Source organism: Aspergillus brasiliensis (assembly GCF_001889945.1).
Source record: "Aspergillus brasiliensis CBS 101740 unplaced genomic scaffold ASPBRscaffold_12, whole genome shotgun sequence".
Classification (NCBI taxonomy): Eukaryota; Fungi; Ascomycota; class Eurotiomycetes; order Eurotiales; family Aspergillaceae; genus Aspergillus; species Aspergillus brasiliensis.
In genome coordinates this window covers 152,614-166,408 of record NW_027137453.1, presented here as the reverse complement: position 1 = coordinate 166,408, position 13,795 = coordinate 152,614, and the positions used below count along the sequence as shown (strand labels likewise).

At 54.2% G+C, this 13,795-nt stretch overlaps 6 protein-coding genes across 6 annotated transcripts; 5 read left to right on the top strand and 1 right to left on the bottom strand.

Annotated features, from left to right (window-relative positions):
- Window positions 1-116: 116 nt before the first annotated feature.
- Window positions 117-2,029, top strand: ASPBRDRAFT_46632 (uncharacterized protein). Its single transcript, XM_067625680.1, has 7 exons — window positions 117-342; window positions 392-1,037; window positions 1,085-1,223; window positions 1,270-1,416; window positions 1,465-1,792; window positions 1,838-1,905; window positions 1,956-2,029. The coding sequence occupies exons 1-7, from the start codon at window positions 283-285 to the stop codon at window positions 1,960-1,962; spliced, it is 1,395 nt and encodes a 464-aa protein (XP_067475689.1). The 5' UTR covers window positions 117-282; the 3' UTR covers window positions 1,963-2,029.
- Window positions 1,986-6,788, bottom strand: ASPBRDRAFT_46631 (uncharacterized protein). The gene is made up of 5 exons (XM_067625679.1): window positions 6,380-6,788; window positions 6,239-6,332; window positions 4,063-6,192; window positions 2,831-4,010; window positions 1,986-2,782 (listed from the first exon to the last, which is right to left on the bottom strand). Exons 1-5 carry the CDS (start codon window positions 6,654-6,656, stop codon window positions 2,249-2,251), a joined length of 4,215 nt encoding a protein of 1,404 aa, XP_067475688.1. The 5' UTR covers window positions 6,657-6,788; the 3' UTR covers window positions 1,986-2,248.
- A 359-nt stretch (window positions 6,789-7,147) lies between these two features.
- Window positions 7,148-8,525, top strand: ASPBRDRAFT_159017 (alkene reductase). Its single transcript, XM_067619442.1, has 2 exons — window positions 7,148-7,471; window positions 7,531-8,525. The coding sequence occupies exons 1-2, from the start codon at window positions 7,253-7,255 to the stop codon at window positions 8,464-8,466; spliced, it is 1,155 nt and encodes a 384-aa protein (XP_067475687.1). The 5' UTR covers window positions 7,148-7,252; the 3' UTR covers window positions 8,467-8,525.
- A 944-nt stretch (window positions 8,526-9,469) lies between these two features.
- On the top strand, window positions 9,470-10,884 carry ASPBRDRAFT_198873 (uncharacterized protein; the record flags this gene model as incomplete). Its single annotated transcript, XM_067621250.1, has 3 exons — window positions 9,470-9,509; window positions 9,563-9,931; window positions 9,977-10,884. 3 exons carry the CDS (start codon window positions 9,470-9,472, stop codon window positions 10,882-10,884), a joined length of 1,317 nt encoding a protein of 438 aa, XP_067475686.1.
- A 41-nt stretch (window positions 10,885-10,925) lies between these two features.
- On the top strand, window positions 10,926-12,771 carry ASPBRDRAFT_301865 (Zn(II)2Cys6 transcription factor). The gene is made up of 3 exons (XM_067622740.1): window positions 10,926-11,193; window positions 11,252-11,757; window positions 11,807-12,771. The coding sequence occupies exons 1-3, from the start codon at window positions 11,148-11,150 to the stop codon at window positions 12,605-12,607; spliced, it is 1,353 nt and encodes a 450-aa protein (XP_067475685.1). The 5' UTR covers window positions 10,926-11,147; the 3' UTR covers window positions 12,608-12,771.
- A 163-nt stretch (window positions 12,772-12,934) lies between these two features.
- On the top strand, window positions 12,935-13,789 carry ASPBRDRAFT_57824 (NADPH-dependent oxidoreductase; the record flags this gene model as incomplete). The annotated part of the gene is made up of 1 exon (XM_067627801.1): window positions 12,935-13,789. The coding sequence occupies one exon, from the start codon at window positions 12,935-12,937 to the stop codon at window positions 13,787-13,789; it is 855 nt and encodes a 284-aa protein (XP_067475684.1).
- Window positions 13,790-13,795: the final 6 nt, after the last annotated feature.

The window sequence follows — 13,795 nt, the reverse complement described above, 5'->3', positions numbered from 1 at the left end:
AGCGGTAATACTGATGATCTGCTGGTGATGGTTGGAATGCTGCTGTCTGCCCCCGACCGCAGGGTGTACTTATTCTCCCCGCAAATGATGTTGATAAGATGGATGCATCCCCTCATGCCCGACCCCCATTCTTGTCAGCTACTTGTCAGGCACACGCTTATCCCCCATTTTTGTAGGAAGCAAGCAGTGTGAGTTATAGCTGAAGCTAGTCTGTCTTTATATGAGGTGTAGTAGCTGGTTCATTCCATCATACACCACTTACTATCTACCAGAACTAGTATCATGGCCCCCCCTATCCACATCAAACAGAAGCGCTCTCTCCCCGACAACTGTCGGTTACAGGTACCCATTTTCCTTACTCATTACTACCAAGCAACATGCTGATGAGTAGATTGTGATAATCGGCGCCGGCCTCGCCGGTCTCGGCACCGCCATCTCCTGCCTCCTGGCCGGCCACGACGTGCACATCCTCGAAGCAACACATGAAATCCGCGAAGTCGGCGCGGGCATCCAAGTGCTGCCCAACAGCTCGCGGGTGCTGCAACACTGGGGACTCGAGCCCGCGCTCACACCCCACATGACGCATCCGCGCGTCTGCAACTTCCTGCACTGGAAGGGCGAGATCATCTCCAGCTTGAACTTTGTCGACTCCGCGGCGCAGTACCCGGGGACATGGTATCGCGATTTCCATCGGGCAGACTTACAGCGGTGTCTGTTGGAGCGGGCGGAGGAGTTGGGCGCGAAGATCACCTGTGCGGCGAGGGTGGTGGATATTGTTCCGGACGAGAATGGGGTCATGGCGACGGCGACGACGAGTGATGGGCGGTCGTGGACGGGGGATCTGGTGGTGAGTGCCGATGGGGTGTTTGGGAAGTTGACCGAGGTGATGTTGAAGAGGCCTGATCCGCCGGTGAAGACGGGGGATTTGGCCTATCGCTTGTTGTTGTCGACGGAGGAGATGTTGAAGGATCCCGAGTTGAGCGGGTTTGTTACCGATCCGCAGGTGAATTACTGGTTGGGGCCGGATAAACATGCTGGTTTGTGTGCAGCTTTCTGGTGATAAGGGTTTGGGCTAATGATGTAGTGAATTATGTGCTGCGACAAGGGGAACTGTTTAATATGGTCCTGCTGGTGCCGGATGATATCCCCGAGGAGTCGCTGGCCTCGACCGTCGAGGGCAATGTGCAGGAGATGTGTGCGTTGTTTGAGGGATGGGATCCGAGGTATTCTTATTACCCTATACTTATTATGAGGGATACTAATTGGTAGAATCCAAAAACTCCTCAAACTCTGCCAATCCGTACACAAATGGCGTCTCTGCATCCGCTTCGGCGACTACGACTGGACGCATCCCTCCGGGGCATGGGTCATGCTCGGCGACTCGGTGCACGCCACACTCCCGTATCTTGCTTCTGGGTATTCCCCCTTCATCTGATATGATTTTGAAATACTGACATCGCACAGCGCAGGAATGGCCTTTGAGGATGGTGCCGTCCTCGGGGAATGTCTCTCGCGCCTCCCCTCGGGCCCTAACGTCTCAAAATCCTCCCCCGAGTTCCTCGCCGCGAAGCGTCATGCGCTGGCGGTGTTTGAGAAATGCCGCAAGCAGCGCACGCAGATGGTCGTCGAACGGGGAAATACACAGCAGTATCTGTATCATTTGCATGATGGGCCGGAGCAGGAGGAACGCGACCGGAAGATGCGCATGGTGCCCACGCCGGAAGGGGAGGCGCTGGCGTGGAGGGATCCGGGGTTGGCGCCGAAGTTGCTGGGATATGATCATATTGCGGATGTAAGTGCGGAGACTGATATAATATGACGGGGCTAATGATGTTAGGTGGATGCGAACTGGGACACGGTGGGAGAGAAGGTAGAGGTAGACATGGTAGAGGAGGTAGCAAGGTTGTGAGTACTGCCTAGCCGTGTGATTGCTCTGGCTGAGTTGGCAGCTATAGATGTTAAAGAAGTACCTTTTTGGCTTGAGGTGTGCCGTGTATATTTACTGCTAAGTATCATATTTGTCGCTAAGCGAGACAGAGATGTGCAGTGATAGAAGGTTATCTATCCAGCAACTTATGATGTCTGAGTGTTAGCATTAGACACCAGCTTCTAAGAAAATCCAATCATAATTTACTTAGTGTATCTGCTGAAACAGTAGTCATAATTCATCTCACCGTGAAGTTCCAGGTGTGAAATTATCCGGTTATATTCACCACAGAAACATCATCTGGATATCTAGATCCATGGCTCACGCAACAGCAACAAAGAACCCCTTCTCGCCCTCCTTCCTCTTCACCTCTGCCCTCTTCAACAAGTCATCTCCCACTGCCAATCTCAACCTCTCCGCCGTCGCCGGACTATCCAACACCAAAGGCCCTTGCACACCGAGTTCCGCCCTCGCACTCTTCAGCGCATCCCGCAAGGCAAACAACACCGTCGACCCCATGAACAGCGGCGGCTCTCCAATGCCCTTGCTGCTCTGGATCGACCGCAGATGACTCCACGACACCCCTTGTAAGAAACTCACATTGAACTCCTGCGGGATATCACTGAACCCCGGGATCTTATACGTGCCCGGTCCCCGCGTCGCCAGTTGACCTCCCTGCGTCCAGAGGCTCTCCTCCAGCGTAAACAACCCCTGTCCCTGAACAAACGCACCCTCAATCTGCCCATAGTCAATCGCAGGGTTAATCGACCTCCCCACATCCATCTTGATATCCGTGCGCAGCACCGTATGATCCCCGGTAAGCAGATCCAGCTCGACCTCAGTGCACGCGACGCCCTATCACCATCAGCAACCCACTCACACAGGAACAGAGGAGAAACCAACCTGAGTAAAATAATAATACATCGGCTTCACCTTGTCCACATCATACGTCCCCCACTGATATCCCACCTTGGGCATCTTCCAAAACCCACTGGCCACCAAATTCACCCGATCCCGATACGCAGCATGCGCAATCGTCGCCATATCCGCATCCTTGCCGAACTTCTCACGATACGGCTTCAACCGCTCATTCAGCTGATCGCACGCATCCTTTACCGCCATGCCATTCAAATCACTCCCCGACGAGGCCGCCGTCGGCGACGCATTCGCCACTTGATACGACGAGCTATCCTGCGTGTAGACACTCTCCGCCGGCACACCCAGTTCCTGTGCCGCCACCTGCACCATCTTCGTGTACAGGCCCTGACCCATTTCCGTCCCGCCGTGGTTCAGAAGCACCGAGCCGTCGGTGTAGATCTTGACATTCGCGCCAGCCTGGTTGAGATGCACGGCTGTCGCGAACGAGATGCCGAATTTCGTCGGGATGAGCGAGATCCCTCGTTTCCGGTAGCGGTGTTGTTTATTAAACTCTGCGATCTCGGCCTTGCGCTCTGCGTACCGCGCCTCCGTACGGACCTGCTCCAGCAGCATCGGCACATGCCAGTCCTGATCGATCTCCTGCAGGAACGGCGTCCTCTGTCCCTGCGTATACAAATTCCGCATGCGCAGCTCATCAATATCCATCCCCAACCCCTCCGCCACAGCAGACATATAACTCTCCGCGATGAACATGGCCTGCGGACCGCCGAAGCCCCGGAACGCCGTATTACTATGCGTGTTCGTCTTGCACACCCACCCGCGGATATGCGCATGCGGGAAGTAATAGCAGTTCTCGATATGCGTGCAGCACCGATCCATCACCGCGCCGCTCATGTCCAGTGAGAACCCGGCGTTGTTGTACACGTCGGCGTCGAGCGCCACGAGTTTCCCGTCGTTCATGACGCCCACTTTCCAGCGACATTGGAATGGGTGTCGCTGGCCCGAGGTCATCATGTCTTCGTCGCGGTTGAGCATGGCGCGCACAGGCCGCCGGGTCTTTTTCGCTGCGATGGCGAGAAGACAGGCGAGTTGCACGCTGCGAGATTCCTTCCCGCCAAAGGCGCCGCCCATACGTTTGACTCGGGCGTTGATGCGTGAGGCTGGGACGGAGGTCACCTGGCTGACGTATTCTTGTGTTTCCATCCTACACATATCATCAGTATTATCGCAGGTTAGTGGTATAAAGGTATACATACGTATTCTGCGTCGACGACCAAACCTCCATACTCCCATCCTCGGCACTCGGAATGACCAAGGCAGCATTCGTCTCAAGATAAAAGTGCTCCTGGCCCCCCATGCGAACCACACCCTCAAACACACGATCACAACCATTAAAAACATCCTTCATCTTCTCCGGTGTCTTCGCCACCCCCTTCCTTAACTCCTTCCCATGCGGCCAGAAACTCCCCTTCTCAATCGCCTCATCAATCGTCAATATCGTCTCCAACTCCTCATACTCCACCTTCACCGCCCTTGCCGCCCTCTGCGCCTGCAGCGCCGTCTCCGCATAGACCAGCCCAATCGGCTGTCCGTGCGAGGTCACCTCATCGACAGCGAAGAACGGCTCGTTCTTCACCACGGGACCCCAGATGTTCTTCTCCGCGGGGATGCTCGTATGGTCGATGTACCCCAGGGCGAGACTGGGTTGTAGTGCGGGTGTCCAGTCTACGGAGATGAGCTTGGCGTGTGCGCGCTGCGAGAGTACCATCGCCCCGAAGAGTTCTCGGTGTTGTGGGGGCATGTCGTCGAGGTATTCGGCTTCGCCGGTGGCGTGCTTTAGACCGGACAGGTGCGGGAGTTGTTTGCCGACGACGCGCTGTTCGTGCGGGTTGTGGTTGTCGCGGGTGCCGTGGGAGATGTGCCGGTGGATTTCGGTGGTGAGGGATGGATCTGGAGTTGTAGCTTTAGATAGACTAAGGTCGGAGATGACTTCATGCCAGAAGCGGAAGAAGAGCGATGTGGCTAAGGTGCGCCGGTAGTGCGCCATTCCGCCCGGGACGGAGTACGGCAGGTTAAAGTCCTCGAGGAGGGCATCGAGGGTGCTGTCGAGCACGGCTTGCACGCCCCATTTCTTGTTCTGCAGCGCGGCCATGGCCTGTCTGGCGAGGAGGGTCGTCGGGGCCATCCCCCCGTAGGCGAGGGCGACTTCACTCACGGTGTTGTCTGCGGTGAGACGCACGCGGAAGGCGGCGGTGACGATGGCGATGTCGTCGTCTTTGCGCTTGGCTTGTTTGTAGGACTTGGTGAGTTCGCGGGTCCCTGGTGGTGGCAGGGGGATGTGGATCGAGGTGATGATGCTGCCGAGTGGGAGGGCGGTCTTGCGGTACCCCAGGAACATGTCGGACATGGGGATGGTGGTTTCGTGGGTGGCAGTGCGCGCGACGATTCTGGCGTTGACGGCTAACAGCACTGGGTTCATGTCGGAAATGGGCGACGCCGTGGCGATGTTCCCGGCGAGGGAGGCGGCGTTGCGGATCTGGCGTCCGGCGAAGTAGCGCAGGACTTTGGCTGTAGCTGAGAGGACGGATCCTCTGGGGCCCAGGTCTGGGATGAGGCGGTTGCATTCGGCTTCGATGTCGCTGAGAGGCGTGTTGCCGCCGATGGCCAGTTCGGTGATGATGCCGTCTTTTTCGATGGGTGTGATGTAGGACAGCTCGTCGAGATCGCCGATGAACACGGAGACGGCGAACTCGGCGCCCTTGAAGCGGATGTCGACTTGGACCTCGCTGGCGCCCCCGACCAGGGTGGCGGACGGACACCGGGCGAGGATATCCAGGGTTTGCGCGAGCGTCACTGGACGCAGCCAGGCCTTGCGGTCGTCGGTGTAGCAGACCAGCTGGGGAGTAGCCTTGGTTAGGGCAGGAGGGTAGATGAGTTCGGTGTTGGGGATGTACGGCTTGAAGTCGAACTGCGGTACGGTGCTGTTGGCCAGGTCCTTTTCTGGCTCTGTATCCGGGGTCGAGATGCTGGTGCGCGAGCTGTCTCGATCTGAAGACGAGCAGGACGACCCTGGCGTATCACGACAGCATCCGCCTGGACGTCCGCAGGACTGTGGTCGCGATGTATCTGACTCTGACTCAATTGGGGTCTCCGTATCTGAAGATCTCGTGCGCACCGCCAACCTGGCCTGGAGATCCTCCTGGACAAACGTCTTGGCCGCCTGCAGAATCGGCTTATAGCCGGTGCAGCGACACAAATTCCCATCCAAATGACCTTTCATTTCAATCTCATCTTCTGTCAAGTTGAATTGGCCGGTCTGGGGATCGTATGCATTCCGCACGAGCGCATATAGCGACATGACTATACCCGGGGTACAGAAACCACATCTAACCCATTAGCAGTGCCCGCCATTAGATCACTGGTATCACTTACTGCGACCCGTGGAGCTTCCCCAGTCTTTCCTGAAGCGGATGGGGATGATCCACATTCCCCAGCCCTTCAACGGTGATGACATGCTTTCCAGCCACTGCGGCTGTCAGATTCGATCGTACCCATGGAACGCAACACACGTACCTCCAATGAGCGGATACAAACAGGCATTCACGGCGCGGTGGCGGATCTGGGCGCGCCCGTCGCGGGTCTGCAGCACGACCGTACAAGCACCGCAGCCACCCTCGCCGCAGCCCAGCTTGGTGCCCTTCAGGCCATGCTGGGAGCGGATGAAGTCGAGGAGGGTCCAGTGGGGGTTAGGGTTGGCGAGGACGATGGGGGTGCCGTTGAGATAGAAGGCGAGGTTGGGTGTGGAGGGAGCAGTGGAGAGGAAGTCTTGCAGTGCAGATGGAAGGACCATGATGCGATCACAATGGCATAGTTACTATGCAGATAAGGGAGAATAGGGATGAAAGAACAATGGCAATTACATTGTGGGCGAAGTTCAAGGGATGAAAATTGCCCTGCGAGGGATGCGGTGCACGTGAAGCTGGGCCTGAAGGGCATCGATGCATGCAGCATACACCCCATTCTTACTCTACTGAGGGGGTGAGCTGGCATTGCAGAAGCAACGCCTGTGCAGAAGCGCCACTGCGTCAGAGATGCATCCGAGCTGCAACGCTGCTGAAGTAAAGTGGAGGGAGGCTTCATTCAAGGGTGGGGGTGCCGATCGGATGGGTTCCAGCACTTTTGGTTGGCGGTTCGGATGGCCCGATAATCATCCTATCATGTGGAGACAGAAGATTACTTGGAGTAGTATTATCTGCAACATTCTCCACTCATTTATCTTATGTATCCATTTCCATAATGCAGTCAAAAGTGGATGTTCATCTCAAAAATGGAGGCAGGCAAGGAAACAGCTCCATCGTTGGCATACCCATGCTATATGTACCGTAGATGTACCCAGGTATAGCAAAGTAAAGTACCAACCATTCGGACAGCCATTATACCTGCAAAATGGGCTCCATCACTCCAATTGACCACCTCTTCCATCCCCTCAAACTAGGGTCTCTTTCCCTCTCTCACCGCGTCGTGCAAGCCCCATGCACGCGGATGCGCGCCACCCAAGAGTCAGAGGGCGTGTACGTCCCCAACGCCCTCATGACCGAATACTATAGCCAGAGAGCATCCCCGGGTGGTCTTCAGCTCACTGAAGCAACTCCCATTAGCCGCCATGTATGCCTATACATCCCCCTCTTCTTCATAAATCCAGGTCTAACGGGATAATTTCACAGGCAGCAGGCTACCCCGGCGTCCCAGGCATCTTCACCCCCTCGCAAATAACCGCCTGGAAAGATGTCACCTCTGCCGTCCACGCCAAAGGCGGCCTCATCATCTGCCAACTCTGGCACGTCGGCCGAGCGACCGTACCAGCCTTCATCGAGGGCCAAACCCCTCTCTCATCCAGCGACATTCCCATGACCGGGAATGCCCTCACCGGGGAGCCCTACGCCGCTACGCCACCCCGGGCCATGACCATCCCGGAGATCCAGGCCACTGTGGCCGAGTACGCCGCCGCCGCCACTCGTGCCATTGAGGCGGGGTTTGATGGCGTGGAAGTCCACGCTGCGAACGGATACTTGCTCGATCAGTTCCTGCATGATAATGTGAACACTCGGACAGACGAGTACGGAGGCTCCGCGGAGAAGCGGGCGAGAATCGTCATCGAGGCGATCAAGGCTGTGTGTGATGCTATCGGTGCGGATAAAGTGGGCGTGCGCTTATCGCCGTATAACTACTTCCAGGATACGAGGGACTCGGATCCGCAGGGTCATTGGCAGGTGATTTGTGGTATGATTGCTAAAGAGACACCTGGGATAGCCTATGCTCATATGATTGAGCCGCGCTTCGATGAGGTGTTGGATGAAGGGGCTAAGATGGGGTCGTTGCCTGGAAAAGGGAAGGTCAGTTTGGACCCGTTCCGAGCTATCTTTAAGCAGGCTGGAATTGGGTTTATTGCGGCTGGCAATTTTGATGGTGAAGGGGCAAAGAAGAAGATTGTGGAGGATGGGGCGGATGCGGTGGCTTTTGGGAGGTGGTTCATTGCCAACCCTGATCTGCCGAAGAGGTTAATGGAGGGTGCACAGTTGAATAAGTATGATCGGACGACGTTTTATGGAGCTGATCCGAAGGAGAAGGGGTATACGGATTATCCGGCGTTGAGTGTGTAGACAAGCTTATATATAGAATACAATATAAGTCAAAAGTACTTATGAGGTCAATTAGTCAGAGATATCTCATTTTGATAAGTTGCTAGTACTGCTATTGCTAGTAAGACTAGCATGCCTAGGAATTGAATGAATTCAACGGTACAGGCTGAAGTGCAAGGACACTGCGTTAAGAGTAGTACTTGACCAGAAGCTGAACAACTCGTAGACGTAGTAGTCATAGTATTGAATTATATATTGAGCCGGACCACAGCACTTAATATTGAGAGACGCAGGTACTACTAGTAGTGGCGCCTATTTGAATATAATTCCTCCCAGAACGGGTTCAACTATTATTATCACGCCAAAGAGTGCTATTGCATCAGTATTGTGGTCAACTTGAACATTACTGCGCCCATTAACTTACTGTTTCTATATCTGCTTCCCCTTAGCACGTGACTTAGACGCCGATCGAAGCAAGGAGTCAACAAGTGTGTCTCCGTTGCTACCTCCATATTTAGGAGCTTCCATGCAGGGTGTCAGACAGACAGAGTAAAGATAAGCAGCTATCTTATATACTGGGAATATGCGGAAGCCAGTATTATACTGTCGTTGGTCACATCGGCCAAGTGGCACCGGGCTGACTTGCGCTGTTCGATATCGTGTGAAGAGCCGCACTTTCCAGACCGCAGTACACACAAGAACAGCAATAGACAAAAAGAGTATTTCGACTAAGACACACTCTCCTGGTCCCCTACAAAGTATACCAGCGGCAGGCAACGGAGAGGATTTTTTCAAATATACCTCCGGCAGGTGGCTAACAAACGAAAAACAACAACTGGAGCAACGACATGTCAAGTGACACATCGACAGCCTCTGCTCACAAGCCGCATCTCTGTTTAGTCCCGAAACTAGATGTGTGCGGATTGCTAAGATAGAAGGCAACTACAGCAAGGCTTTCCTTCTGACGATGAACGATGGCAATGAACTTGTAGCAAAAATTCCCTGCCCAAATGCAGGGGCACCGATGCTAACAACGGAGTCTGAAGTGGCGACATTGAAGTTCTGTATGTTCTATGGCTGTTATGAGACATGGTTCAGACAGCTAACTGTATCTTAGTGCGGTCTCATCTTTCTATCCCGGTCCCTGAAGTGTACGCCTGGTGTTCAGACACATCAAACCCAGTCGGTGCCGAGTATATCCTGATGGAAAAAGTGCATGGGGTAAGCCTTACAGAAAGATGGGATACCATGAATTGGTCGCAACGGTATAAGTTGATTGATGGAGTTCTGCAAATGGAAAAGGAGCTGCAGAGGCTACAGCTACCAGCATATGGGAGCCTCTTCTTGCAGGAGACTTTGCCATCCATCTATCGCCGCTGCCACCTTCCCGCAAGCTTGGACCCGGACAATTTATTCTGTATAGGGCCATCGTTTGATCGATCCTATACTGCGTCCATAAGCCCAGGTGGATCTGGTGCTGGACCATGTGAGTAGACTATTCCTTATCACTTCTGTGTTCTGACAATATAAGGGACATCGATTCTGGAGTTCGCGCTCTCCGCACCACGCCGAGGATTCACTCGGATTTCAGAGAGGAGCGACGATGTACAGCACGATTTGAATAGCTTTGGAAATAAACAATCTATCAAAGAGTACAGCGACCTCCTGGAGAAGACATTATCTATCCTACCAGCACTGTCACAACATCCGGGCGTTCAAGAATCGGCAACATCAACAATCTGGCATACCGACTTGCATCTCGGAAATATATTCGTCTGCCCGGATGACCCTACCAAGATCGAAGGCATAATCGATTGGCGGTCAGCTGAAGCCGCGCCCCTATTCATCCAAGCTCGGTTTCCCGAATTCCTCCGACCGCCCAAAGGTTATCTTTCGGGAAGCGCAGTCCCCAAGTTACCAGACAACTTTGAAGAGCTGGACCCAGACGAGAAGGAAGAGGCCAAGAAAGAGCAGGCATTAGTAGCTCAGTCCAAGTACTATGAAATGTTGTGCCTCATGTACAATAAGCCTGCCTATAGGGCTATGGCCTTAGACCGACGACTTTGGGAGCCTTTCACGCGTTGTCAGCTTCCTTCGAATAGGTCCTTGGTTCCACTACGGAGCTCCTTGATACGCATTTCTCAGGATTGGGAGCTCCTGGGACTTCCGGACAGCTGTCCATTCGATTTCAGTAAAGAGGAACTGAAGCGTCACGAAGAACAGGTGGAATTTTACACAGATACGGTGTATCTGTGGGATCTTGTCAAGGAACAGCTTGGCACTGATAACAGTGGCTGGGTACCTCTTGAGCAATGGGAATCGACGAACAAGATGAACAGGTATCTATTCGATATGTACATCGAGACCATGAGCGAAGAGCTGCCGGCGAAGGAAGCTGCAAAACGGTGGCCCTTTGTGCCGGACGCTTGGCTTCCTTAACCTAAGCTGCTTGCCCAAGTTGACCTGTGTGGTGTGTACACCCATTCCAACAGAATCCGTGGTTTTCACCGGATGACTAATATCCTTCGCAACCAGTTTGAGAGTCAGTTAATCTTTTAACGGCTGCCAAAACATTTCCCCCTGTTTATCTAGACTCGAACTAATCGTGCTGAAACGTGGCTTGGTATCTGGGGAATCACACAACCAACTTCAAGGTCCATCTCAGGCTCAGTCAGATACTTCACGTTACACCTACGCGCGTGATGCCCCCATTGGCCAGACTGCGAACCAGAACTGGCTGCCTTCAATGTAAGCTGATTCCTGAAATATGAAAAGAAAAGACGTTCCCTGCTCATGTAGCCGATAGGTCGAAAGCGCCGCAAGAAATGTGATGAGACTCGTCCGTGCTGCACCGCATGCACTCGAAACTCGTTGCATTGTCAATGGCCCTCTGAGCATAGTCAGCCCCCAGATGGCAGATCTCGGAAATTCAAGAGCCATGCAGTAGCGCCATTAGGAGTATCGCTAACACAACTCCCTTCGCCCATTATCATGCCGGCACCTTTCTCGTCATCTGAGTGCATCTATCTATATCAATACTTCGCCTCCACGATCCTACCCCGCTTCGTGCGACGCAACTCGTTAGACCAAACACACATGCTCCGTCTCGGGTTCCAATACTCTCCTCTATTCGGGGCAATGGTCGCTGTGGCTGGGATGCAGCTGCCCACAAAAGCGCGGTGGCCTGGCCGCCTTGCCCTCCAGAGCTATCTGCATGCAATCCACACCCTCCAAATGTCACTAACTGACACTACCAAAGCCGGCTGTGACGACCGGATCCTAGCAACCGTGGTCCTGCTTTCTTGTTTCGAGGCACGTTGTCAGATCCTTGACTACTACAGGTAGCTAACTTACACCGTAGGCCTGCCGATCAGATGCGACACCCACTGTCGCGCCGCATGTCACGGCTACCGGCCTCCTACTGACCCAACGCCGACCCCGTGAGTTCCGCACTAAGGCTGCGGCTACGTTTGATCGCATGTGTGTCGAGTCATTTCTATACCAAGCATCTCTGATGATGCTCTTTGACCCGTCACTTGATGCACTGCCGGAGAATCGAAAGCAGCTGGGGCTCCCATTATATTTTGATACATCCACTAGCCCAGACTCTGCGTGCGGGCAGACTGTTCTGCAGGCCTCCTACAAGTTCTTTCTACTCATTGCGGATGTTACGAAACTATCTCGGCTATCAAGACCTCTTGACAGCGCTGAGGTGAGCAAGTGGCGAAGTCTCGATCGTGAATTATCGTGCTGGGGTCATCTCATCTGTTCACCCGACGTATCTCTCGCGTTATGCTACCTAGCAATACAGATTCTACTTCAAAAGGTAAATCCAACCATCACCGCGAGTGAACGCATCCAGCGAGTGCGCTCATGTTTAGCAGCGGGTTTGCAGCGGGTACCGGCGTTAGAGATAGATTTTTACCCGCCTGTCTATCTACTCTGGCCGGTGGCCATTCTTGGGGCGGTTGCCGTAAGGCTTGAGCAGAGGGAAGCTGTCCGAGACGTTGTCGCCTCAATCTCGGCGAAAAAGCTAGGGGGTCATGCAGGCTGGGTACAGAAGAGGTTAGACAGGGTTTGGACAGCCGTGGATCCTGTATCTGAGCCGGAACCCAGTCTTGCCGGGCTGCAGCTTCTGCTTGATCAGGGTGATTCAGCATGAGGGATTAATAATGCGATTTGGACATTTCCAGCTCTGTTTGGAAGCATCAATAAGCAGCCTGGAGCCGAGGGCCCGATATGTGCAGATATTATGTTGTGATTGGCTCAGCTGCAGTTCAACAGGCCCACACAGCCCAACTCACCAATCATTGATATTTGCGCGCCCCCACAATACTACTACTACTAGTAGTGATATCGGAAAGCATATCCGGGATAACTATGGACGAGCCCGGCCTGTTGAGAGCAGTATAAAGATGGCACACTACCGTCCTTCACCCCTACAATTCATACAACCTGAATATCCTCCTTCTCCCTACCTACCGACAACATGACCATTTCCATCTCATCCCTCGCTGAACAGCGCTACCGCGACTCCCAATCCTCCACCTTTCCTCACCCAACCGGCACCTCCAACCCTCTCCCCGGTGCCCTCTCAACCATCCTCTCCCACAAATCCTGCCGAGCTTTCCTCCCTTCCAAGCTCCCGGCAGGAACACTCGAAACCCTCCTCACAGCCGCGCAAAGCGGCTCCACCTCCTCCCTCCTGCAGACCTGGGACGTCATCGCCATCCAAGACTCGGAGCACAAATCCCACGTCGCCACGCTTGCCGCGGACCAGGACTTCATCCGCCAAGCACCCTTGTTCCTGGTCTTCTGCCCGAATCTCCGCCGTCTCAAGCACCTCTCTGAGCAGTATAACAGCCAGCCCGGTGAAGCCCTCGATAACATGGACATGTTCATCATGAGCACCGTGGACGCGGCCATCGCGGCACAGAATGTTGCTCTGGCGGCGGAATCCCTCGGTCTGGGGATCTGCTACGTCGGGGGACTCCGGAACAATGCAGCAGAGATTTGTAAGTTGTTGAACTTGCCACCGTTGACGTGGGGCCTGTTTGGAATGGCTGTTGGGTATCCGGATCGCGAGAACACGATGTCCGGTCAGCGGATTAAACCGCGGTTGCCGATGCGGGAGGTCCTTCATTTGGAACGATGGAGCGAGGAGGGCCAGATGGATAATGTTGCGTCGTATGATCAGACGCTGGGGAGGTTCTATGAGGAAGAGGAGAAGTTTGGGAGAACGGGTTGGGGCGAGTTTGTTGCGGATCGAGTTGCGTCGAGGGAGCAGGGGGGGAAGGAGAACCTTCGCAAGGTTATTGAGAGTCAGGGGTTTAAGTTGAAATAGATTGTC